Source organism: Bos javanicus, chromosome 10, assembly GCF_032452875.1.
Source record: "Bos javanicus breed banteng chromosome 10, ARS-OSU_banteng_1.0, whole genome shotgun sequence".
Lineage (NCBI taxonomy): Eukaryota > Metazoa > Chordata > Mammalia > Artiodactyla > Bovidae > Bos > Bos javanicus.
In genome coordinates, this window is record NC_083877.1 from 59,955,990 (window position 1) to 59,980,104 (window position 24,115).

At 39.4% G+C, this 24,115-nt stretch overlaps 1 protein-coding gene, 1 long non-coding RNA gene and 1 other non-coding gene across 10 annotated transcripts in view; 2 read left to right on the forward strand and 1 right to left on the reverse strand.

Annotated features, from left to right (window-relative positions):
- Positions 1–14,486, forward strand: part of ATP8B4 (ATPase phospholipid transporting 8B4 (putative)) — a 348,133-nt gene extending 333,647 nt beyond the window's left edge. For all 8 annotated transcript variants that reach the window (XM_061428804.1, XM_061428800.1, XM_061428806.1 and 5 more), the window contains 3 exons: positions 4,039–4,177; positions 7,447–7,577; positions 12,305–14,486. In XM_061428804.1, the coding sequence (XP_061284788.1) occupies positions 4,039–4,177; positions 7,447–7,577; positions 12,305–12,586 (552 nt within the window). In that variant the 3' untranslated portion in view covers positions 12,587–14,486. The remainder of the gene's footprint in view (positions 1–4,038; positions 4,178–7,446; positions 7,578–12,304) is intronic.
- TRNAR-GCG (transfer RNA arginine (anticodon GCG)) lies at positions 4,556–4,627 on the forward strand. The gene has a single exon. It is a non-coding gene; the product is annotated as a tRNA-Arg (tRNA).
- LOC133254679 (uncharacterized) overlaps positions 13,073–24,115 on the reverse strand; it is a 246,339-nt gene continuing 235,296 nt past the window's right edge. The window contains exons 3-5 of the long non-coding RNA XR_009738736.1: positions 19,543–19,680; positions 16,501–16,577; positions 13,073–13,143 (exon numbers count right to left, since the gene is read on the reverse strand). This is a non-coding gene — a long non-coding RNA (uncharacterized LOC133254679). The remainder of the gene's footprint in view (positions 13,144–16,500; positions 16,578–19,542; positions 19,681–24,115) is intronic.

Consider the following 24,115-nt stretch of genomic DNA (forward strand, 5'->3'; position numbering starts at 1 on the left):
CCCCGATCCTGAACTGCATCCCACCTCCCTCCCCACCCCACCTCTCTACGTTGTCCCAGAGCACTGGCTTTGGGTGCCCTGCTTCATGCATCTAGTTTTATAGTGAGATGTAATGTTTATTTGGCAGTACATTTCTGTATTCAAGAGGTTGAATGTTAGGTGTGTGGCACATTTGAATCTCAATTTCATATAAGCTTTTCTGGTAGGAATAATTTTTTTAATTTATTTTATTGAATTACAGTATTGTACTGATTTCTACTATACAGCAAAGTGATTCAGTTTTATATATATTCTTTTTCATATTCTTTTCCATTATGGTTTATCACAGGATACTGAATATGTTATACCTCTTCCAGTAGGACCTTGTTGTTTATCTATTCTGTATATTGTAGTTTGCATCTGATAATCCCAAATCCTAATCTGTCCTTCTCCTAAACCCCCTCCACCTTGGCAATCACAAGTCTGATCTCTATGTCTGTGAGTCTCTTTCTGTTTCATAAATTTCTTCATTTGTATCATATTTATTTTCCACATATAAGTGATATCATATGGTATTTGTTTTCTCTAACTTACTTCACTTAGTATGATGATCTCTGGGTCCATCCCCGTTGCTGTGAGTGGCATTATCCATTCTTTTCACCGCTGAGTAGCCGTCCAGTGTGTCGTCTGCACGTGTGTGTGTGCATGCCACATCTTCTGAATTCCTTTATCTGTCAGTGAACACTCAGGTTGCTTCCATGTCTTGATTACTGTAATCAGTGCTGCTATGAACGTTGAGGAACCTGTATCTTTTTGAATTATACTTTTGTCCAGATACATGCTCGGGACTGGGAGTGCTGAATCACATGGCAACTTTACTTTTAGTTTTTTGAGGAACTGCCATATTGTTTTGCATAATGGCTGCACCAATTTACATTCCCATCTGGTAGAAATGATTTTTGATGATCGATTGATCATCATTGGACATCTTGAGTTTGTTTTTATTTCTTTTTTAATGAAAATGGTGGACAATACTATTAGATATTGAGTTAGAGTTCACAAAAGCTTTCTAATCCATTAAAATCTGTACCTCTGGGTGGATACAACAAGCTGTGTGACCTCTGTTCTTTGCCTTTGTGTGTGTTTTAAGGGGGAAAGTATCAATCAAGGGCTTAATTTTTACAGAGTTTGAATTGTCTTTGGTCAGTCCTTTTTCTATCCTATAAATAATCTCTTTTACAAATCTTAGCTATTTATATCAACAAAAGATCTCGTTAAACCCCAGACTTTCTCTTCATGACTCAATATTTATTAGACTGAATGAGTCAAATGTAAACATACTGCTTTTAAATGACATCTCTGCCATTCCTTGGTCCATCTAAGTGAGTATCATTAAGTTCATACCAAAGCCATCTAACACTTGACATCTTGGGAGTTCAAAATTCAGAGTCAGATAGCAGCCAAAATCAGAACCAGATTTCTCCACTCAGAGTTGTTTGTCTGTTTCACAACTACATAAAGCATATTGATGCTTTGTGAACGCTCCATGGCTAGGTCCCCTGTGTTCAATTCTGTAGCAGAGGAGGAAACAATAGAGTGAATTGAAAGTATCTGACATAGCTAAGGCATCCATCATGAAATCATGGCTTCAGTCAGAAACTGCTGTCTTTAGCACAGAGTAAACTTCAGGAATTTTGTGAATAAGCTCATTTTGAGAGTGGCATTAACATGTTTTCCTCTCTAAGCATGAGTAATTTCTGCAGGAATACATAGATGTATGTTTGAGTTCAAATCTTTATCTTCACAGTTAAATCATATATTAGATGGGCATAAGATACTTGAATCAGAGTGTTTTAGGAATTCTGTAAATGATTTTCCACTACATCTCTGTTTCACTGTAACAGCTTGGTAATAGGTTGATTCTCTTTCCTTTGTAAATAGTATCTCTTCCGTCTAGAAGCTATGTTTTTTATCCTTGAACTTCACAAATGTTACCAGAATGTAACTTCATTCATTGATTTGCCTATAATTTAGAGTACACTCTCAATCTGAAAATCTTTGCTGCTATCACAGAGCAGGGTTCATCATTTCTTTGATTGCTACTTTTTCTCTTTTTAGGATGCCATTATTTGAATGTTGGGCCTATGGATTGGACATCTATGGATTTACCATCCATGTCTCATATCGTTTTTGCACATGGTTCCCATTTCTTAGAGTTTTTGCCCTTATGAGATGTTTCCATTTGTTTTTACAGAATATTCAGTTCTAATCAGTAACTATTCTTATTTGGTTTCTCTATTAAATTTTTAAATTCAGAAATAACACTTTTTTCTTCCAGAATTTTTTTCTATTATCTAATTGCTTCTCAAGAGTTCTCATTACTTTTTAAAATTATTGTTATAGTGCTTGACTTTTTCATTGTAAGAACTACCTTTTTTTTCCCCCAAGTCAAATCCTCTTAAATTGGTTGTGATTTTTCTTTGCCTACTCATACCTACACAGGTCAAACTATTGGTGTCTTTTAATGGTGATGAACTGACAGATGGTGAACGTTAGAGCTAGAGATTTTGGTCAGCTGTCTTGAGGAATGAGCAGGGAAACCAGCAAGTCTTTCTTTGCTGAGGTATGGAAGGCAGGGCTCTCTGTTCTCAGGCCTCTTGAGGAAAGAAAAGGCTGTCCCTTTGGCACTCCTGCAGTTTCATCGAGGCTGCTAACATTCTTTTTATGGGGCATCATTTTAAAGGACAGTAACTTTGTGTGGGAAGGGGAAGTATGCCTCTATAATGCAGAAGAGTCTGTTTCCTGTGTAGGTAGAGCCCCCTTGGGCAGGCAGGAAATCTGTGACTCTGAGACTTTCTGAGACTCTGCTAGAAATCTAAACTTTCATTTGGACCATTTGGAACCTCTGAGATGCAAATAAGGATGCTGGAACCTACTTAAAAAAATTATTTATAAAAACTGGAATAAAACTGCTTTACAATGTTGTATTACTTTCTGCTGTACAATAATATAAATCAGCTATATGTATACATATACCCCCTCCCTCTTAAGCCTCCCTCCCACTCTGCAAGGTCATCACAGAGCACTGAGCTGACTGAGCTCCCTGTGCTATACAGCAGGTTCCCACTAGCTATCTATTTTACCCATGGTGTAGTGTTATACATATCAGTGTTATTCTGAATTCACCCTACCCTCTCCTCCCCCACATCCATGTGTCCATTCTGTCTGCATCTCTGTCCCTGTCCTGCAAGTAGGTTCATCAACACCATTTTTCTAGATTCCACATATATAAGTTAATATATGGTATTTGTTTTTCTGACTCACTTCACTCTGTATGGCAGACTCTAGGTTCATCCACATCACTGCAAATGACCCAGTTTCACAGAACCTACGTATTTTTCCTCTGAGAACTGAAGTGTTCATATTCACCAGTGGCTTCCTTAGTTTGCCCATATCAGATCACTCTTTTTCAGCTGTGCTGCCATAACAAGTTATTGGATGGGAGAAGGGCTTGTGAACATGCTCACAGATCACTATGAAGCCCAACTCCTGATGCCAAAAGTGGATTAAGGATTTTTGCTATTATTTGAATAGTTTAACAGAAATGGTAATCAAAATGAACTAGAATATTGATATAAAACAGACTATACCTGTGTCAAAATGCTGAAATGAAAATATATGTACAGATCTTAAAATGTTGCAGTTTCTCACTATGAAAAAGTTTTCCAATAGACAAATTTAGAGAGCAATTTGGAAAGTAGCATTGAAATTAGAAGCCACTCTGCTTTCTCATTTAAAAGTTTAACATTTTATTTCCTGATGTTCACTCAATATTGTTAGATATAATGGCTGCAGGTACAAGTCCTAAGGTCAGTTGTCTACCAGAAGTGTCACATCAGTCCCCTGTGTTGTGCAGAAAGTGGTAGAGCCTGTGGTTGGCTGCTAACTAGACAGGTACAATTGTCTTTTCACAGAAGTGTCCTGAGGAGACATTACTCAGTAAAATGATGCTCTTTTCATCCTCAACAATCTCCCCTTGGCATTTGACTTTATTTACAGATAGCCTTGGATACCAGCTATTGGACTGTCATTAACCATGTCTTCATCTGGGGCAGCATAGCCACTTATTTCTCCATTTTATTTACAATGCACAGTAATGGCATCTTTGGCCTCTTCCCAAACCAGTTTCCATTTGTTGGTAAGTGAATCATATTATTTGCTGGGGCCTTGTATCAAGATGTCATTTGTCTTTGTAATGTATCTTCATTTTGGTGGGACTAGGAATGACCAGTAATTCTGTCTCTAGGAATTGACTGAACCAGACAGCTGGAGGCTTACAGTTTCCTAACAGTGCAGATGCAGTATTCTGTCCCTTTTCAAATAAGAGGCACAGCACATATATATCAGAGCTGCCTGAAAACCATGTAGTTCAGGTATATGATAGAGGGAAGAGAAAGAAATGCCAGGCTCTCCCTTTTATGCCACATTATAACCAGCATTTATGCCAAAGTTCACCTGTGGAACTTACGTTCATTTAGAAAAGAAGTGTATAATTTGTGTGTGTGTTAAGTGGGCTTCCCTGGTGGCTCAGAGGGTAAAGCGTCTGCCTGCGATGCAGGAGACCCAGGTTTGATCCCTGGGTGGGGAAGATCCCCTGGAGAAAGAAATGGCAACCCACTCCAGTACTCTTGCCTGGAAAAGATCCCCTGGAGAAAGAAATGGCAACCCACTCCAGTACTCTTGCCTGGAAAATATCATGGACAGAGAAGCCTGGTGGGCTACAGTCCATGGGGTCGCATGTCTGACTCTTTGCAACGCTATGGACTCTAGCCCGCCAGGCTCCTCTGTCTATGGGATTCTCTGGGCAAGAATACTGGAATGGGTTGCCATGCCCTCCTCCAGGGGACATTCCTGACCCAGGGATCAAACCCGCATTTCTTATGTCTCCTTCATTGGCAGGTGGGTAGTGGCTCAGATGGTAAAGAATCTGCCTAGCAGTGCAGGAGACCTGGTCAATCCCTGGAATTGGGAAGAGCCCCTGGAGAAGGGAATGGCTACCCACTCCAGTATTCTTGCCTAGAGAATTCCATGGACAGAGGACCCTAGCAGGTTACAGAGCTGGACAGACTGAGCAACTAACACTTTCTTTACTACTAGTGCCACCTGGGAAGCCCAATGTATAATTTAGTCTTTTAAAAATGGCTGGACAGTAGGCAGTAAGTGGCACAAAGTGTAGGCTCTGTTGCCAGCCAGCCAGGGTTCTCTGCCACTTATAAGATGTGTGACCTTAGGCAAGTTTCTTTTCCTTTTAATACCTTAATGTCTTCAATTCTAAACTTGGGGATATTAATAGTTCCTACTTTTATAGGGAATTTGGGAGGGTTAAATGAGATAATGCATATAAAATGCTTAGCATGCAGCTTGGTACATAGTACTTTATCAGTAAATGTTAACCAGGATAATGATGATTAAATAAAATGTGACTTGATTACTGGTTGGGGACACTGCAAGCGATTTGAACAGCGGGTGGGTAGCAAAAGGCCTCCTAAAATCCCTTGAGCCCCTGATATTCTGAGTCCACCAAGAGTATATGTCTGGTCTACCTTTGGAGTATACTGTCATTGACCCCATATTTCAAAATGATTCCCAGCAAAGGCCACTGAGCTTTACATAGTGGGGCTATTAATAGACTTTTTAAAGAAGTTTTAAAATTTCTAGTGTGTGTGAAATAAGCTGGTAACAGAGATGTTTCTGAGTTCATCCTGGAAATGTGGAAAAGAGATGCACAGTGACAACCTTCTTGAGTTCGATTAGGTAAGGCTGAGATCTGCATCCATTAGTTGGGAAACTGAGTCAAGAAAAACAATTATTAGAAGACTGATTCATAGAGAAAGCAAAATAAGAGCAACTATCGGGTTATACATTTCCAAGATTGTAATTGTAATTGAGATTGTAATTCCATTTAAATGCATATATACATTTAAGAGTATTATATTCAATTTTTTGTCTTGCTCTGTGTACCTGGAAATATTTAAATTGCACCACTCTTACTTAATATAAACTGTTAATCCTTTGTCCACCAAAAGGTTCCAACCATGTAGAAACATGATGGTTGTGAATAATAAGCATACTAGGAGGGAAAAAAGAGACATTTAAGTTTTCCCTTTTGTTTTCTCTTTGGTGCCAAATCTGAAAGTTCAGTGTGTTGACCAGAAGACTTCCAGTCCTAAGAGAGCATTCGCACATACATAATGAGACTGGAATGCCTCAACTGGAGAAAGTAGTCTATGTGGTGACCACGCTCTCCAGCTAAGCACATGCCATTCCAGGAATTAATTACTGAGTTCCAATGAGACTTTTCAAAAGTTATATCAACACTGAGGTTTAAGAAATTTTTTCTTAGTAGCCAGCAGCAAACAGGAGTGTGGTTTTAAAGTGATGGGGTTTTTTCCAGTCATGGCTGCGGGTACTGAGCTTCAAGAAGCTCAGAGATATTTAATTTATGGAGTTGCTCATTTCTGCCCAGGCAGTTGGAATCAAGTGGTCTTTGGTAGGCAGTGTCTATCCTACAAAGAAAATGCAGACATTCCAATAAGTAGCCAAGCCCTCACACCTAAAGCCCATTCAAATAGTGGTAATGCTGTAGGATTGGGAGGGATAATTGGATGTATCATGTCCCTAGAAAACCAACAAAAGGAACAAAGGCTCATTTTGGCAATATAAGTACAGCTGACATCTTCTGTATAATTTTCCTGTCTGCCTCACTGACCCCTATTGCTGTGTTTAGGCAAACAGCCCAGGATACGAGGTGTGAGTATAAAATAAGAACACTGGCTCCAGGCTTGGGAAGGAGCTTCACTATTCTCTAGAACTAATATATTGAATGACTGCACCAGTGGTTTCCCAGTGTGGAGAATGCTCTTTTCACAAACCCAGGAGCATCTCTGATCACCTTGGGACCTTGAGGACTTCCTATCCATGGGAACATTAGAGAGATGAGCATGTCCGCTCGAGGCTGTTGCCTGGATTTAAAAGGTTGATCCTGTCATAGATACAGCTTACTTTTTATGACATAGCCAGTGGAAAAGACCATCATTTGCGATTGTACCTGCATCTAGAACATCTACTGTGTCATTTGATATGGTAGTTTTAAGGGTAAATGTGGCTTTAATGACTGTTTTGCGGTTGAGGCATCCTGAAACTGGATGAGAGAATGCTGTTCTTCAGTGAAGGTGGACTGAACCTGGATCAGACAATGCATGTCTCTGGCTATCAGTCTCCTAGTGATCAAGCCATGAAGCCGTTCCCAAGGGTGATCTGACCATTGTTCTTGCCTTTTTCTTATCACCACTGAACATACTATATGCTGGGGGAAGATACCCAGTGTTCTCTCTAGGAAATCTAAACAATCAATTCAATAATTCAGTTCGATTTATAACCACAGTGTTTATTTTCTTTTAATAATAGGAAATGCACGACATTCCTTGACCCAGAAGTGCACCTGGCTTGTTATTCTCTTAACAACAGTGGCTTCAGTTATGCCTGTGGTGGCGTTCCGATTTTTGAAGGTGGATTTATTCCCAACTCTGAGTGATCAGGTATGTTGCAGCACTGATGGATACTTGAGGGGTTGATTCTTTGCTCTTGGAATCATGTCCTCTGCCTGACAAGAAGTCCAGGGAAGAGCTAATGAAGTTCTCATCAGCAAACACCTACAGGTAGGTGCACAGCATCACATTGCAGTAGCTGGAACTGCCCACATCTGAATGTAGTAGCACTGGGAGTGCCAATGGAGATCACTGTCTACAGTAAATGTGGGTGAGGAGTCATAAATTACAAGTTAAGTTGTGTATTTTTTTATATTAGCACATAGTTGATTAAAGTGTAGTTTCAGGTATACAGCAAGGTGATTCAGTTACATACATGCATCTATTCTTTTTCAAATTCATTTCCCATTTAGGTTATTACAGAATATTAAGAAGCATTCCCTGTGCTACACAAGTCCTTGTTGGTTATCTGTTTTAAATATAGTAGTGTATACATCTCCATTCCAAACTCCCAGTCTATCCTTCCCTTCCATTCTTCCACCCAACCCCTAACTTAACCCAAACCCCAACCATAGACTTACCTTTCTGAAGCACCTACAGCATCCACAATCTCAAAGCAAACTGCACACTTAACAATCCAATAAACAATTCAACATTGATATAAGATTCATGCACCAAATAAGAGTAATAGGAAGTCAACATGACATTTATTTATTTATTTATATTTTATTTTAAAACTTTACATAACTGTATTAGTTTTGCCAAATATCAAAATGAATCCGCCACAGGTATACATGTGTTCCCCATCCTGAACCCTCCTCCCTCCCCATACCATCCCTCTGGGTCGTCCCAGTGCACTAGCCCCAAGCATCCAGTATCCTCTATACCATAAATCCACATCATCACAGTTAAAACAATGAACAGATTATTTAAAAAAGCACTCTGATAACAGTAATTTTGATAAGTATACACACATAGTTATAGCTGTGGTGTTAGTGGTAAATAACCTGCCTGTCAATGCCAGTGCAGGAGATGTAAGTGACTCGGGTTCACTCCCTGGGTGGGGAAGATCCTCTGGAGAAGGAAATGGCAGCCCACTTCAGTATTCTTGCCTGGGAAAATCCCATGGACCAAAGAGCCTGGCAGGCTGCAATCATGGGGTTGCAAAGAGTTGGACACGACTGAAGCAATTTAGCATGCATATAAATTTAAAGCATAACTTCAGCTAGTTATCAAATACATAAATTTACAATACAAAATATTAGTACACAAAATCTTTTTAGTTTTATAAACTACCAATGAATAACCTCAAAAGGAATTTAAGAAGAGAGTTCCATTTTAAATAATGTGAACATAATTAGAGAATGAACTTAAATATTCTAAGCCTGTGAGTCTGTTTCTGTTTGTAAATAAGTTCTTTTGTATCATTTTTTAAGATTCTTCCTATAGTGATACCATATTTGTCTAACTTCACTTAGTATGATAATCTCTAGATTCCATCCATGTTGCTGCAAATGGCATTATTTCATTCTTTCTAATGACTAATATTTCATTGTATAAATATACCATATCTTCTCTATCCATTCATCTGTTGATGGATATTTAGGTTGCTTCCATGTCTTAGCTACTATAAATAGCAGTACAATGAACATTGGGGTACGTGAACATTTCAAATATGGTTTTCTCTAGATATAGGCCCAGGAGTAGAATTGCGAGATCATATAGTAGCTCTATTTTTAGTTTCTTAAGGAATATCCATACATTCTCCTTAGTGGCTGTACCAATTTACATTCCAACAACCGCATAGAAGAAGTAAAACTGTCACTGCTTGTGAATGACGTGATACCATACACAGAAAATCCTAAAGATGGTACCGGAGAAGTGGTAAAGCTCATCACTGAATTTGGTAAAGTTGCAAGATACAAAATTCATACACAGAAATCTGTTGCATTTCTATACACTAACAACAAAAGATAATAAAGAGAAATTAAAGAAACAATCCATTTACTATTGCATCAAAAAGAACAAAATACCTAGGAATCAGCCTACCTAATAAGGCAAAAGAACTGTACTCTGAAAACTATAAGATGCTAATGAAAGAAACCAAAGATGACAAGTTCAGGTGGAAATAGAGACCATGTTCTTGGATTGAAAGAATCAATATTATCAGAATGACTATACTACCCAAGGCAATTACAGATTCAATACAATCTTTATCAAATTGCCAATGGTATTTTTCACAGAACTAGAACAAAAAAAATCTTAAAATGTTTATAGAGATACAACCAACCATGAATAGCCAAAGCAGTCTTCAGAAAGAAAAACAGAGTTGGAGGAATCAAGCTCCCTGACTTCAGACTACATTATAAAGCAACAGAATGATATGGGCACAAAAACGAAAATAGAGCTCAACTGAATAGGATAAAAAGCCCAGAAGTAAACCCATTTACCTACGGTCAATTTGTGGCAAAGGAGGCAAGAATGTAAAATGGAATAAAGACAATCTCTTCAATAAATGGTTCTGGGAAAACTGGACAGCTACATGTAAAAAAGAAAAAAGAACATTCTTTAACACCGTACACAAAAATAAAATAAAATGGATTAAAGACCTAAATGTAAGACCAGATATCATACAATTCTTAGAGGAAAACATAGGCAGAATGTTTTGCCTTTGACATAAGTTACGGCAATATATCTTTTTTTGGTTTGTCTCCTAGAATAATGGGAATAAAACAAAAATAAACAAATGGGATCTAATTTTGGCACAGCAAAGGAAACCATAAACAAAATGAAGAGACAACCCACAGAATGGGAGAAAAAAATTGCAAATGATGCTACTGATAAGGGATTAGTCTCCAAAATTTACAAATAGCTCATGGGACTCAATAAAAAAAAAAAAAAAAAAAAAACCCACCCTATCAAAAACTGGGCAGAAGACCTAAATAAACATTTCTCCAAAGAAGACATACAGATGGCCAAAAGGCACATGAAAATATGCTCAACATCGCTCAGAATTAGGGAAATGCAAATCAAAACTACAATGAAGTATCATCTCACTCCAATCAATGGGACCATTGTCAAAAAGTCTACAAACAATAAATGCTGGAGAGGGTGTGGAGAAAAGGGAACCCTCAGGCACTATTAGTGGGAATGTAAATTGGTGCAGCCACTATGGAGAAGAGCAAGGCAGTTCCTTAAGAAACTAAACACAGAGCTACCATGTAACCCCTGGCAGCATTTTGGACATTTGCTTCCAAGGCAAAGGGAAGCTTGATGGAAATTAACTGACTTGGGAAAGTAAAGGGTAGTAAAAGAGGGACAAATAAGGTATGAGGTGAAGGGGCTCTAAATATCTGTAGAAATATATTAATAGTAACATTATTAAACACAAGGGGGAGGTGGTGTTCATAATAGTTGAAAAGTACAGTTAGAAGAAAAACAGAAAGAATAGATTCTAGAAATACCTAAGCCAAGGGATTAACAGAACATATTTCAGTGTTTCATGGAAAGAGGAGTATAAGCAACACAATGTTGTTAGATCTGGACCCAGAGAGGAAGAGAAAAGGAGAAAGAGGGGACACACGTCTGTAGCCACGTATGAAGCCAAGTGAAGTCGCTCAGTCGTGTCCGACTCTTTGCGACCCCATGGACTGTAGCCTATCAGGCTCCTCCATCTATGGGATTTTCCAGGCAAGAGTGCTGGAGTGGATTGCAGTTTCCTTCTCCAGGGGATCTTCCCGACCCAGGAATCAAAGCCGGGTCTCCTGCACTGCTGGCAGACGCTTTACCGTCTGAGCCACCAGGGAAGCCCAACGTCATGCGAAGGGGGAAATACTGATAAGACGATTGACCAGGCTGATGATGTTGAGAAGAACTGATGTAGAAATTCCCTTATCATGAAATCCTTCCTGGTCTGGGGCCAAAGTGCCAAGAGATTCCTTCTGAAATGACTCACTCATTCCCCTCTAATGTTTGCCCTTTCCCTTTGGCCCTGTGAGCTCATTCTGATGTAAATCCAGACAATGATGGATGAGCTGAAGGAAGATGATGCTCATTCCTTCCTATGTTTATGCACACCATGATTTTCTGCTTGATGGCTTTCTCCTGACATGAAGGTCAGAATCCAAGTGGTCAGTCAGCTCATCTAGAGAACAAGGTGCTAAGCATCAAACCTTGGATCTTTTCTCTCCTCAGCATTACAGGGAAATGAGATGCTACAAACCCACTCAAACAATGTTGAGCTTTTCAAAAGGTCACCAGAAAACCCACAAGAAATCAAAACTATGACAAATCTCATGGTACTTGGATCTGTCACAAGAGTTTGAAATTTATGACTGTCATTTTCTAAATTTTCTTAGTCCAGTCACCACTAACTTTTTGGAGCCAGAGAACCTCTAAAAGAGAAAGGAAAGGCTTACTTGGGGGAAATGGGACTGTAAGTTGTTATACTGACTGAGTTTGGGTGGTGCAAGTTAGAAAATGATTCTGTGCAAAATATGTTCCTGTTCATTTAAGATGGATGTATGAGATGGAGACAATTCTGAAATTTGTCTTAACACTTTTTGTTTGCTTAATAGTCTCTTCATAGAAATAAAAACTGACCAGTATCCAGTTTTCCTGGCTTTTAGGTGAAAAAACTTGATTTTGCAATGAAGTTGAGTACTTGGTTATTACTGATACTGTTTTCACGGAAAAGGCTTTTACCTCAGGAAGTGGCCCACTATGTGGAGTCTGTCATTTGGATGCTCCGTCTCACCCTGGGTCTCCTTTGTCTCCAGATCCGCCAGTGGCAGAAGGCTCAAAAGAAGGCAAGGCCCCTGCGTAGCCGAAAGCCTCAGACTCGGAGATCAAGCTCGCGAAGATCTGGATATGCTTTTGCTCACCAAGAGGGCTACGGCGAGCTTATCACATCTGGAAAAAACATGCGAGCTAAAAATCCACCCCCAACGTCAGGGTTGGAAAAGACACTGTATAATAGCACTAGCTGGATTGAAAATTTATGTAAGAAAACCACAGACACAGTGAGCAGCTTTAGCCAGGATAAAACAGTGAAACTGTGAGTCAAGATGAATTTGAACCACACGATCATCTTTTCACTTCAGCTGGAGCTGAAATCAGCTGGCTCCAGGGTTTGGGGTCTGGGGCTAGGCTGGAGTAGATGGCCTCACTTATCCTAAACCTGTGGCAAACAGCAGCCAGTGCACATTGGATAGAGATGCACTCTACTGACAACCTGGCCAGAGGGCACTGCCTAACTGATGAGTTGGTGGATAAAACTCTCAAAATACTAGCAAAGATTTTTATCAACCTAGATACCAATCAATCTGTACTTTAGAATCTCATTTATGGAGAAACACTTGTAAATCTGTATACACAGAGAATGGATCTTCAGCTGGATAAAAGGATACATTCACAAGGTATATATCCCAGCTGTGCAAAGCATCCTTGTGACACATTAACACTTATATGTAAGGTCAGCTATTTCCAAGATACATGTTTAAGATTTTAGAGGTGCACATTGTACACGAAGGTGCTTTCAGACTTACCAGCAGCCTGTTACTCTCCAGTCTCGATCTCTACATGTGTGTTCAGTCAGAACAACAGATCCCCTTCATGCCTAAAGAGAAGAAAAACTTGCTGGTATTCCACATTTTTCTACTAGTCTGGAGACAAAGTAGACTGAACATCTTTACAGTGGGTAGGCTGACAACTTGTTCAAATTTATTCAAGAAATTCTCAGGGACATGTTCATGAAATGTCAAAGACAGACTCTAGATAGAAAGTATTCTAAGTACTTGTCAATGACTTTTATAACAAACTCAGTAGTTATTTACTCTGTGTCATCCATAACTATTGATGGACTTGGCAAAGCACTGAAATTTCACTGTGATGATAGTATTTCATGTAATTAATGTATCTGCAAATACTTTTGATATTTCCAATTTTGAAAAGTTCAGATTTGAAACCAAACAATCTCTTTAATCGCTATTTAAGTATGCAGGTTTAGTTTGTTCACCTGTCATACTCGTAATTCTAACATATGTGTTGAGTTTCTGGAGATGTACCAGCCCAGATTTCAGTCCACGTGTGAGTCACCAGTGCAGTATCTGTAAAAGGAATTCATGCATATTCATGTTCAAACTCCAGTTCTGTTACTTACCTTTGTAACCTCTGGCAGGTAATGTGCCTCCTCGGGGACTCAGTTTCTTCCTCTGTAAAATGAGGATATTCTACCTACCTCATGTGGTTGGTTGAGGATTGTCAAAGCACAAATTCTTTAATCATTAAAAACAATTCTCAGTGAATAGATGATTAGTTAAGTGCCATTTAACTAATCATCAGAATAAGAGTTTGAAAAGAGCAAATGTGAAGAACTGGAACTTAAGTAATCAGTGGGAAAGGCCTTGATGAAATGAGACTATAAAGTGAGAGCCTTACTTTGGTAAGTATCCTAAAGGGAAATATCCTTGGAGGTATTTTTATATAACTTTAACCATGAAGGTAAATTTCTCTATAAGAAAACAAAAATCATGTTTTATCAATTTTCTACAAATCAGTTTCCAACTTTATAGAATATTTAATCTGGTCTTTATTGAATTATTAAAGTTATATTTCTGGACAGAGTCAGATGGCCCTTGGGTGAGCTTGACGGATAATAGGCTAGCAAGAAATTAATGGATCACACAATCCTTTTTTTTGTTTGTTTTTTTGCTTTAATTTCCATGTCTGGGATAAGGTTTCCTGAATGGGGTCAGATGAGATATGTATAAAAAAGCCTAATGCAGTGCTTTAATCATAGTTAATGCTTATAGATTGACCCTTTTCTCCTGCATGCCTGCGTAGATTTATCCAGATGTTAGTTTTTAGTGTCTAATTTGTCATTAGTCTCACTGTGTTTGCTTGCTTTTTGTAGCATTTTTGAAAGATTTGAAAACTCTCAGTAAATATTTTGGCACTGTTGGTGTTTGACGTGTTGTTTCTTTATTGGAAACTCATCGGGAAAGTCTTTGTTACATTGATCAACTAATTGTTTTTTCTCTCTTAGGGAAAGTGTACTCATTCTTAGGATCAGAGTCAAGAACAAAATGAACCAGGTCAACCTATGTTTAACGGATGGGAAAGATTAGGAATGGTACACGTTTGCAAATTCAGTTCAAATTAAATAAGCCTGTTTATAAACAGATAATGTGGATAATTGTGAGAGAAACACATTTATCAGTTTACTTTGGCCCTATGAGATCCAAATAAACTCACACACCCATTGCAAGGTCCTTCAAATGCCAAGGATTATTTTGAACCTGAAGATAAAAAGGCATGAAAGGGTGTTGGTGATGCTTTGCTATGCTATGCTAAGTCACTTCAGTCATGTCTGACTCTGTGTGACCCCAGAGATGGCAGCACACCAGGCTCCCCCGTCCCTGGGATTCTCCAGGCAAGAACACTGGAGTGGGTTGCCATTTTGGGGAATAGTAAAATTTTAGTTTTATGTAAACTATCAGATTATTTGGAAAGAAAAAATAATTCTTATATTTAGGACTAAAGTTGATAACTTGTGTTTTTAAAGTCTTTGTCCAAGTTTTGAGCTCTTATAGACAATTACAAATTGTGTTTTCCAAAGGAGGGCTCAAGATGGCAGAATGAGAGACTGTGGCATTCACCTCCCCCTCCAGAGACATCAAGAATACATCTACATACAGAATAGTTCTCATGGAAAACTAGTTGGAAACTGACTGAAGAACTCCTATACAGCCAAAGCTGCAAGAAAAATCTCCACCTAACAAGGTAGGACAGAAAAAAAGCATAAGGTCAGGACCCCCACCCCTGAGAAGAGTCTGACAGGGAGAGAAGTCCTGCATTGGTGGATCCTCATCTAGGGCTGCAAGCGGTTCGAGCCACAGTCTGGGTTTCCCAGGCCTGGGGAACAGCATGGAGGAGACAAGCCCTGTTGGCCAATGGCAGAACTGCTGAGACACATAGAAGGGCTGCAGAAGCTCAAACTCAGTACCAAGGAGTCTGTGTGTGCCGATCGTGGCAGACAGAGCCTTGTACTGGCAGCTGCCACCTTGCTGCATTCCTCAGTCCGAATGGGGCAAACGCTCCAGCACCGCTCACTCCTCACCATAGCTTTGTATGAGACCTGGGCCAGCTGGCCGTGACATTTGTATAGCTACAGAGAGACAGCTCTGGGATGTGATCTGGTTAAGGCAGTAGTGGTCATTGTCAGCGTGTGCTTGGGCAGTGCTGCCAGAGTTTGCCACAGTGAGCCTCCCAGCCCAGTGTTCCAGCCCCACCCACTCCACACTGCAGCTGAGCATGGAGGCGGAGGTGGCCCAGATCGCTGGCAGCAGCTCAGCCACCTCAGTTCCTGCAGCCACAAAGCCCCGACTCCAGCTCCAGACTGGTGAATGCCCCAGCCATTCCACATCATCATGTTGTACTAGATCTGGGACTAACATGACAGGGAAGGGATGTGACCTTGGGCTGCATCCCAGTGGAGCTGCAGAGGCCTTCACAGGCGGCACATCATTCCTCTGTGAGTGTGTGGGGGGCAGGGCACACACTCAGGGGGAATGGAGCCTGATTGGGCCCAACCAGCCCGGCTTCTACCCCATCACCTGGGGAGCAGGCCCTGCCCCTGACAGGATGGTGACAGCCACAGAGCAGAGAGGAAATCCCACTTCATACCCAACACAGGCTTTACACCCTCCAACGCCAACCACGCTCCCTATCAAGGGGAAGACAGCCAGCACACCCTGAAGGAAGATGTGGCTGATGTCCATATTAAAACCAGCCCTTTCACCAAAGATATCACACACAGTCTACACAGTGATGCTCCCATATAAAAATGCCCTTTAAGACCACAAAAGCTAAGTTTCTGTGTCTCTATGAATTTAGGAGAAAGTTAAATAAAATGAAAATGCATAAACCACTCCCAATAGGAAGAGCAAGAGAAATTCCATGAAACAGAACTCACCTGTGTACCAGATCCTGATTTCAAAAAGGTGGCTTCATCTGCTGCTGCTGCTAAGTCACTTCACTCATGTCCGACTACTGGAGTAATGGAAATAAAAGCAAACATAAATAAATGGGACCTAATTAAACTTTAAAGCTTTTGCACAGTAAAGGAAACCACTGACAAAAAGATAACCTAGGAGAAATATTTCTAAGAAAAAATATTTGCAAGTGATATGACTGATAAAGGCTTAATAGCCAACATATATAAGCAGCTCATACAATTCAACATCAAAAACCATACAAGCCAATTAAACAATGGGTGGAAGAACTGAATAGACAACTTTCTGAAGAGGAAATGCAGATGGCCAACAAACACATGAAAAAATGCTCAACATCACTAATCATTAAAGAAGTGCAAATCAAAACCACAAGAGATATCATCTTACATCTGTCAGAATGACTATCATCAAAAAGTCTACAAATAAGAAATGTTGTCAAGGATGTGGATGAAAGGGAATCCTTGTACACCATAGGTGGGAATGTAAATTGCTTCTGCCACTGTGGAAAACAGTATGGAGATTTTTCAAAAAACTGAAAGAACTACCATGTGGACCCAGAGATTCCACTCCTGAGTATAGTCACTTCAGTCATGTCCAACTCTGTGCGACCCCATAGATGGCAGCCCACCAGGCTCCCCCATCCCAGGCAAGAACACTGGAGTGGGCTGCCATTTCCTTCTCCAATGCATGAAAGTGAAAAGTGAAAGTGAAGTCGCTCAGTCTTGTCCGACTCTTAGCAACCCCGTGGACTGCAGTCTAACAGGCTCCTCCGTCCATGGGATTTTCCAAGCAAGAGTACTGGAGTGGGGTACCATTGCCTTCTCCGGAGTATACATACAGAAAACCCCAAATCACTAATTCAAAAAGATACATGAACTCCAATGTTCACAGCAGCATTATTTACAACTGCTAAGACACGGAAGCAACTTATGCGTCCATCAACAAATGAATGGATAAAGATGGTGTGGTATATATTTATACAATAGAATACTATTCAGAATGAATATTTGCCATTTGCAGCAACATGAATGGACTCAAAGGGCATTATCCTAAGTGAAATAAGTCAGACAAAGACAAAAGCTATATGATATATGTGGAATATAAAAAATAAACTAGTGAATATAACAAAAAAGAGGCATACTCACAAATAGTGGTTACCACAAACTAGTGCTTACCAACCGGGAGAGGATTCGGAGGAGTCATACAGAGGTGGAGGAGTGGGTAATACAAACTATTGGGTGTAAGAAAGGCTACAAGCACATACTGCACAGCATGGGGAGTATAGCCAATATTTTTTAATAATTAGAAATGGGGTATAACCTTTAAAAATTATATAGAAGTAAAAAATTTTTTAAAGTTACTCCTTAAATTTATATGGAATCACAAAAGACCCAGAATTTCCCAATCCTGAGGAAAAAGAACGAAACTGTGGGTATAATCCTTTCAGACTTCACATTCTATCTACTTCAAAGCTATAGTAACTGAAACAGTATTGGCACAAAAACAGATATAGAGATCAATGGAACTGGAGAGAAAACTTGGAGAGAAATTCACACGCTTATAGTCAATCTATGAGAAAGGAGACAAGATTTTATAATGGAGAAAAGACAGTCTCTTCAATAAGTCGTGCTGGGAAAACTGGAAAGCCAAGCATAAAAGAATAAAATTAGAGCATTATCTAACACCACACACAGAAATAAACTCAGATGGAGTAAAGACCAAACGTAAGACCTGATACTATAAAATTACTAGAGGAAAACATAGGTAGAACCTTTTTCACATAAATGGTAGCAATCCTTTTGGATCCATCTCATAGACTAATGGAGAAAAAAACAAAAGTAAATAAATGGGGCCTAATTAAACTCAAAAACTTTGGTATAGCAAAAGAAACCATAAACAAAACAGAGATAACCTACAGAATGGGAGAGAATATTTTCAAACCATGTGACCAACAAGGGATTAGTCTCCAAATTTTACAAATAGTTCATGTGGCTTGATATCAAAGAAATAGCCCAATCAAAAAATGGGCAAATGACCTAAATAGACATTTCTCCAAAGAAGGCATACAGATGGCCAAAAGGCTTATGAATATATACTCAACATTGCTAAGTATTAGAGAAATGCAAATTAATGCTACAATGAAGCATCATCTTACTCCAGTCAGAGTGAGTGAAGTGAAAGTTGCTCAGTTGTGTCTGACTCTCTGAGACCCCAGGGACTGTAGCATGCCAGGCTCCTCTGTCCTTGGTGATTCTACAGGCCAGAGTACTGGAGAGGGTAGCAGTTCCCTTCTCCAGCGGATCTTCCCAACTCAGGGATCGAACCCAGGTCTCCCGCATTGCAGGCGGATTCTTTACCCACAGAGCCACCAGAGAAGCCTAAGAATACTGGAGTGGATAGCTGTTCCCTTCTCCAAGGATCTTCCCAACCCAGGAATCAAACCGGGGTCTCCTGCATTGCAGGCAGATTCTTTACCAGCTGAGCTACCAGGGAAGCCCTGGTAAGTATTACAGAATGAAGATGCATGTCACTCCAGTCAGAGTGGCCATCATCAAAAATCCTCCAAATAATAGATGCTGGAGAGGGTGTAGAGAAAAGGGAACCCAAGTACACTGCTGGTGGGAATGTAAATTGGTACAGCCGCTATAGAGAGAACAGTATAGAGTTTCCTTAAAAAACTAAAAATAGAACTACCATATGATCCAACAATCCCACTCCTAGGCATATATCCAGAGAAAACCACAATTCAAAAAGATACATGCACTTCAATGTTCATAGCAGCATTATTTACAATTGACAAGATATGGAAGTCACCTAAGTGTCCATCAACAGATGAAGAAAGAAAGAATATGTGGCAGGGTGTGTGTGTGTGTGTGTGTATATATATATAAAAATGCCAAGATTTCATTTTTTTATGGTTGAATATGTTTTTTATAGAGAGAAGACATAGAAGACATAAAAAAGCACCAAAGCAAAAATTGCATGCTGAAAGTCAGACTCACCTTTCCTTGGTTCCCTTTTCTCCAGTAATGACTCAAGTCCTGAATGTTTGGTTGCTCTGCTTCAGTGAGACTACCACAGCACTAGGCCACCATTTTCTTCCATATTTCCATGTCCCATGATTTGAAATGAGAAATGCCCTGGGGAGAAAAACAGTGTAGAATATGAGACTCTTTGAATGCATGAAGCTACTCTGAGATCTTGGCCCTCTAGTTCTGGCTGCAGCAATCCCACTGCTGGGCATATAGCCCCCAAAGGGAAAAACTCTAATTAAAAAAGGTACATGTACCCCAATGTTCATAGCAGCACTACTTAAAATAGTCAAGAAATGAAAGCAACCCAAGTCCCCATCAACAGATGACTGGCTTAAAAAATGTCGCATACACACACACACACACACACACACACACACAATGAATTACAACTCAACCTAAGAAAAATGAAATATTGCTATTTCCAGAAACATGGATGGACCTAGATAATAATATGCTTAGGGAAATATGTCAGACAGAGAAAGACAAATACTACAGATCATCACTTATATGTGGAATCTAAAAAATATTACAAATGAATGTATATACAAAAGACAGATTTTTTGACATAGAAAACAAACATGATTACCAAAGAGGAGAGGGAGGGGCACAGGGACAAATGAGTATAGGATGAACAAACTGCTATATATATATATATATATATATATATAGTTAGGATTTATGGCTTACCAGAGGAATTATACTCAATATCTTGTAATAAAGAAAAAGAAAGAACTGAATCACTAGTCACCTGAAACTAACACAATATGGTAAATCAACTTACTTCAATTAAAAAAAATAAATAAAAATTAAAAAAAAGACCAAATTGTGTTTCCTATTTTTCTCTCTCTCATTTGCCCCCATATATATCTATGATCTAAAGACAGAGAGAGGTGAAGAAAGCAAGAGATAAAGAAGGGACTGGAAAAAGAGGAAGGGAGATACGAGTTTCCAGATAAATATCACTTAAGGTGATATGACTTCCTGCAAAATGAATTTAACTCCTCAAAGGAAAAAACATTAGATTGTATTTGAAAAACAAATAACAAAACCTCCTGCATAGTTAATGTGAGGTCAAGAAAATTTCATTAGTGAACTCTAGTAGTGTTCTGGTAGCATCTTTAGGGTTTTCTATGTCCAGTATCATGTCATCTGCAACAGTGACAGTTTTACTTATTTTCCAGTTTGGATTCTTTTTATTTCCTTTTCTTCTCTGATTGCCATAGATAGGACTTCCAAAACCATGTTGAATAAAAGGGCAAGAGTGGACATCCTGGTACTGTTCCTGATCTCAGAGGAAATGCTTCTGACTCTTCACTGTAGAGGAGATGTGGTACATACATACAGTGAAATATTAGTCCGCCTTATAAAGAATGCAGTCACACCATTTGCAGCAGCATGGAAAGACCTGGAGATTATGACACTAAGGGAAGTGAGTCAGACAAAGACAAATGTCTATGATATCACTTGTATGTGGAATCTAAAAAAATAATAATAATAAATGAACTTATTTACAAAACAGAAACAGAATCACAGACTTGAAAACAAACTTATGGTTACCAAAGGGGAGATGTGTGTTGTGGGGGATAAATTAAGAATTTGGGATTAACATAAACACACTATGCTATGCTATGCTAAGTCACTTCAGTCCTGTCCGACTCTGTGTGACCCCATAGACGGTAGCCTACCAGGCTCCCCCGTCCCTGGGATTCTCCAGGCAAGAACACTGGAGTGGGTTGCCATTTCCTTCTCCAATGCATGAAAGTGAAAAGTGAAAGTGAAGTCACTCAGTCGTGTCCGACTCTTAGCGACCCCATGGACTGTAGCCTACCAGGCTCCTCTGTCCATGGGATTTTCCAGGCAAGAGTACTGGAGTGGGGTGCCATTGCCTTCTCCGATAAACACACTAACCATGTATAAAATAGATAATCAGTAAAAACCTACTGTATAGCACAGGGAACTCTATTCAGTATTCTGTAATAATCTATATGGGAAAATAATCTGAAAAAGAATGGATATATGTACATGTGTAAGTGAATCACTTTGCTGTATACCTGAAATACCACTTTGTAAATCTACTATACTCCAATACAAAATAAAAATTAAATTAAAAAAAGAAAATTTCATTGGAATATGGGTCAGGAGCTCTGACTTCTTATGGCAGTGATGCTACTGATTGGTGTGAGGCGGGGCATGCCACCCAACTCCCCTAGACCTTAGGGTCAGTTCATCAGTGGAGAAATTGGTCAGCATGGTCTCAAAGACAGTTTCTTATTCACACATTCTATGAGTTGGTTCTGCCAGTACTGCCTGCTATGTATTTGCAATTGTTTTTGATGGGAAAGAGGGAGGGAGGAAGGGAGGAAAGAAGAATGAAAGGGGAAAAGATCAAACTGGATGCTCTCCCGAGGGCAGCGCTTGGCTCTGGCACTGGCTTCTGTCTCTCTAGTCCCTGGTGTCCTCCTATCTCCAGCTTTTTCTCAGTCTCACCTCATAGAGGTGCTAAACCCCAGAGTAGTGCTTCTGGCTGAGTCAGCTGAACACAGTTTCTTACTGGTGATTCACTGAGATCTTACAACTCCTTTCCTCTCTGCCATTTTTAGTATCAAAAGTATAAGGAAATAAAAGTAAGACACTCATGCAAGGTCAAAAGAGGGCCTCTTTAAAATTCTCAATACCTTATCCCTGGGCTTAGAGGAGATTCTTTGGGTCCCAGTTTCCTCAAGATTCAAGTGGAAACAACAGAACTTGAGCTATTTCCTTCATAGTTATATAGAATTTTTCAGTTTGTGTATTCTTTGAGCCTCACAGCAACCCTGTCTGGTGGGCAGAGTGATCGTGCTGAACTCACTTTCAGGAAGAGGGAACTAAGACACAGAGAGGTTAAGTGCTTTGTCCAATGTCACACAGGAAGTAACAGAGCTGAACTCACTGAGTGACAGCAAGTCTGTAGCTTCTTAGCCGCAGTTCTTCATTCTGGCACCAGGCTCTCCTCAGAGATCTGGGATATCTCCACAGTCTATCCTCCTAAACCAATCATTTTGCTTAAGGATACAGAATTAAGGAAGCAGTGCAAACAAGTTCAATGTATTTTGAAATGTGTATTTCAGGTGTTCTCTTTTCAATGAAAATTAGCAAGATTTCCACCTTTCCCTTATGCATTTCATGAAGTTATTAATAGATGGTGGTGGAGTATAGACAAGGAAAATGTGCCTGACACTATTTTTTTTTTTAATTACTAGAAAACAAATCAGAAAGGCTTTACTTCTGGTTTTTACAGCCAGGAAAAATTTTTACTTATATTACTCTGTTAGTATGTGCACAAAATGCCTTGAGATTTATACAATCTAGTTACCTAGTTAAATAACTCAGAATTACTATTTTAGGTTAAAAAAATTAGACACAAAGTTTAATAGTGGAAGAAGCCAGAAACGATGATGCCTTCTGGACTGTAAATGGCTTTTGTGGGTCAGGGATCAGATAATTATGTGAGGCCACAGTTTTCCAATTTTTACATTAACATCTGGTATTAAATGTCTGCACTGTGCTCTACTGCGTCACATTTCATTCCTTGGTGAGAATTCATAAACTTTTGCAATTCTGTAGCCTAAGCATTTTGCCGAACTGCCTGGAAGCCAGAATTAAATGACCCATGTGTTTAAAAATGCTCATTGCAAAAGATCTGGAGGATCCGGCTGGGCTGATCTGTAGGACTGGAGCTATGATTTAACCAAGAAAGCGGCCTATCTGTCCTCACGTTTCAAAATTTCCTGGCAGATCCATTCCTGTAACTGGTGAAAAATGCAAATCAGCTTGGAGCTGCGTACGTAAATGTCCAGAGTTCAAAAAATAATCATGATGAGCTGGCCAGAAATCTCTGGCTATCTCAAGTTTGGTTCCAGTAAAGTTTATAAGGGCAAGTTTAAATTTTTAATAAACTGCATCCCTGGGTTTATTAAAAAAAAATATGTTACTGGATCAGGATGCATAGTCATATGATGGTGAACTTACTTTGGAAGTAATGATCAAGGAGAAATGTAGTCGCTTCATCTTTGTTACAAATATTTCTATGTTCCCTGTCTTCCTGAATGAGCAGAAAGGAGGATATTTCTCTGATGTTGATGATTTTACTTCTGGTCCCCTCTCTGCCGCTCCCCTCAGTGTGCAGCACTGTATAAATATGTAAGTACAAACTAATGGACAGAGATTGGATGGGAATTACACTGACTCTAACACATCCTCAGAAACTTTTTTGAATAAAATCTGTATTACTTTCTTGAGACGATGACACTTTTATTAAGTAATGATTGAAAAAGAATTAATTTGGGATCATGATTAGGTGATTGGGAGAGATATTAAAATCATTATCAATGTGTTCAGCAAGGACACTGACCAGTAAGAATGGACAGAAGCATGAATGACTGATGCTTCCCTACTGTTAACTGTGGCTGGCATTCAGCCCTATTCTGATCACATGCTAAGTCACATATGGAAACTGTACCTATTTTTATTTATAATGTGCCTACTTGGTCTGATCCCTGGG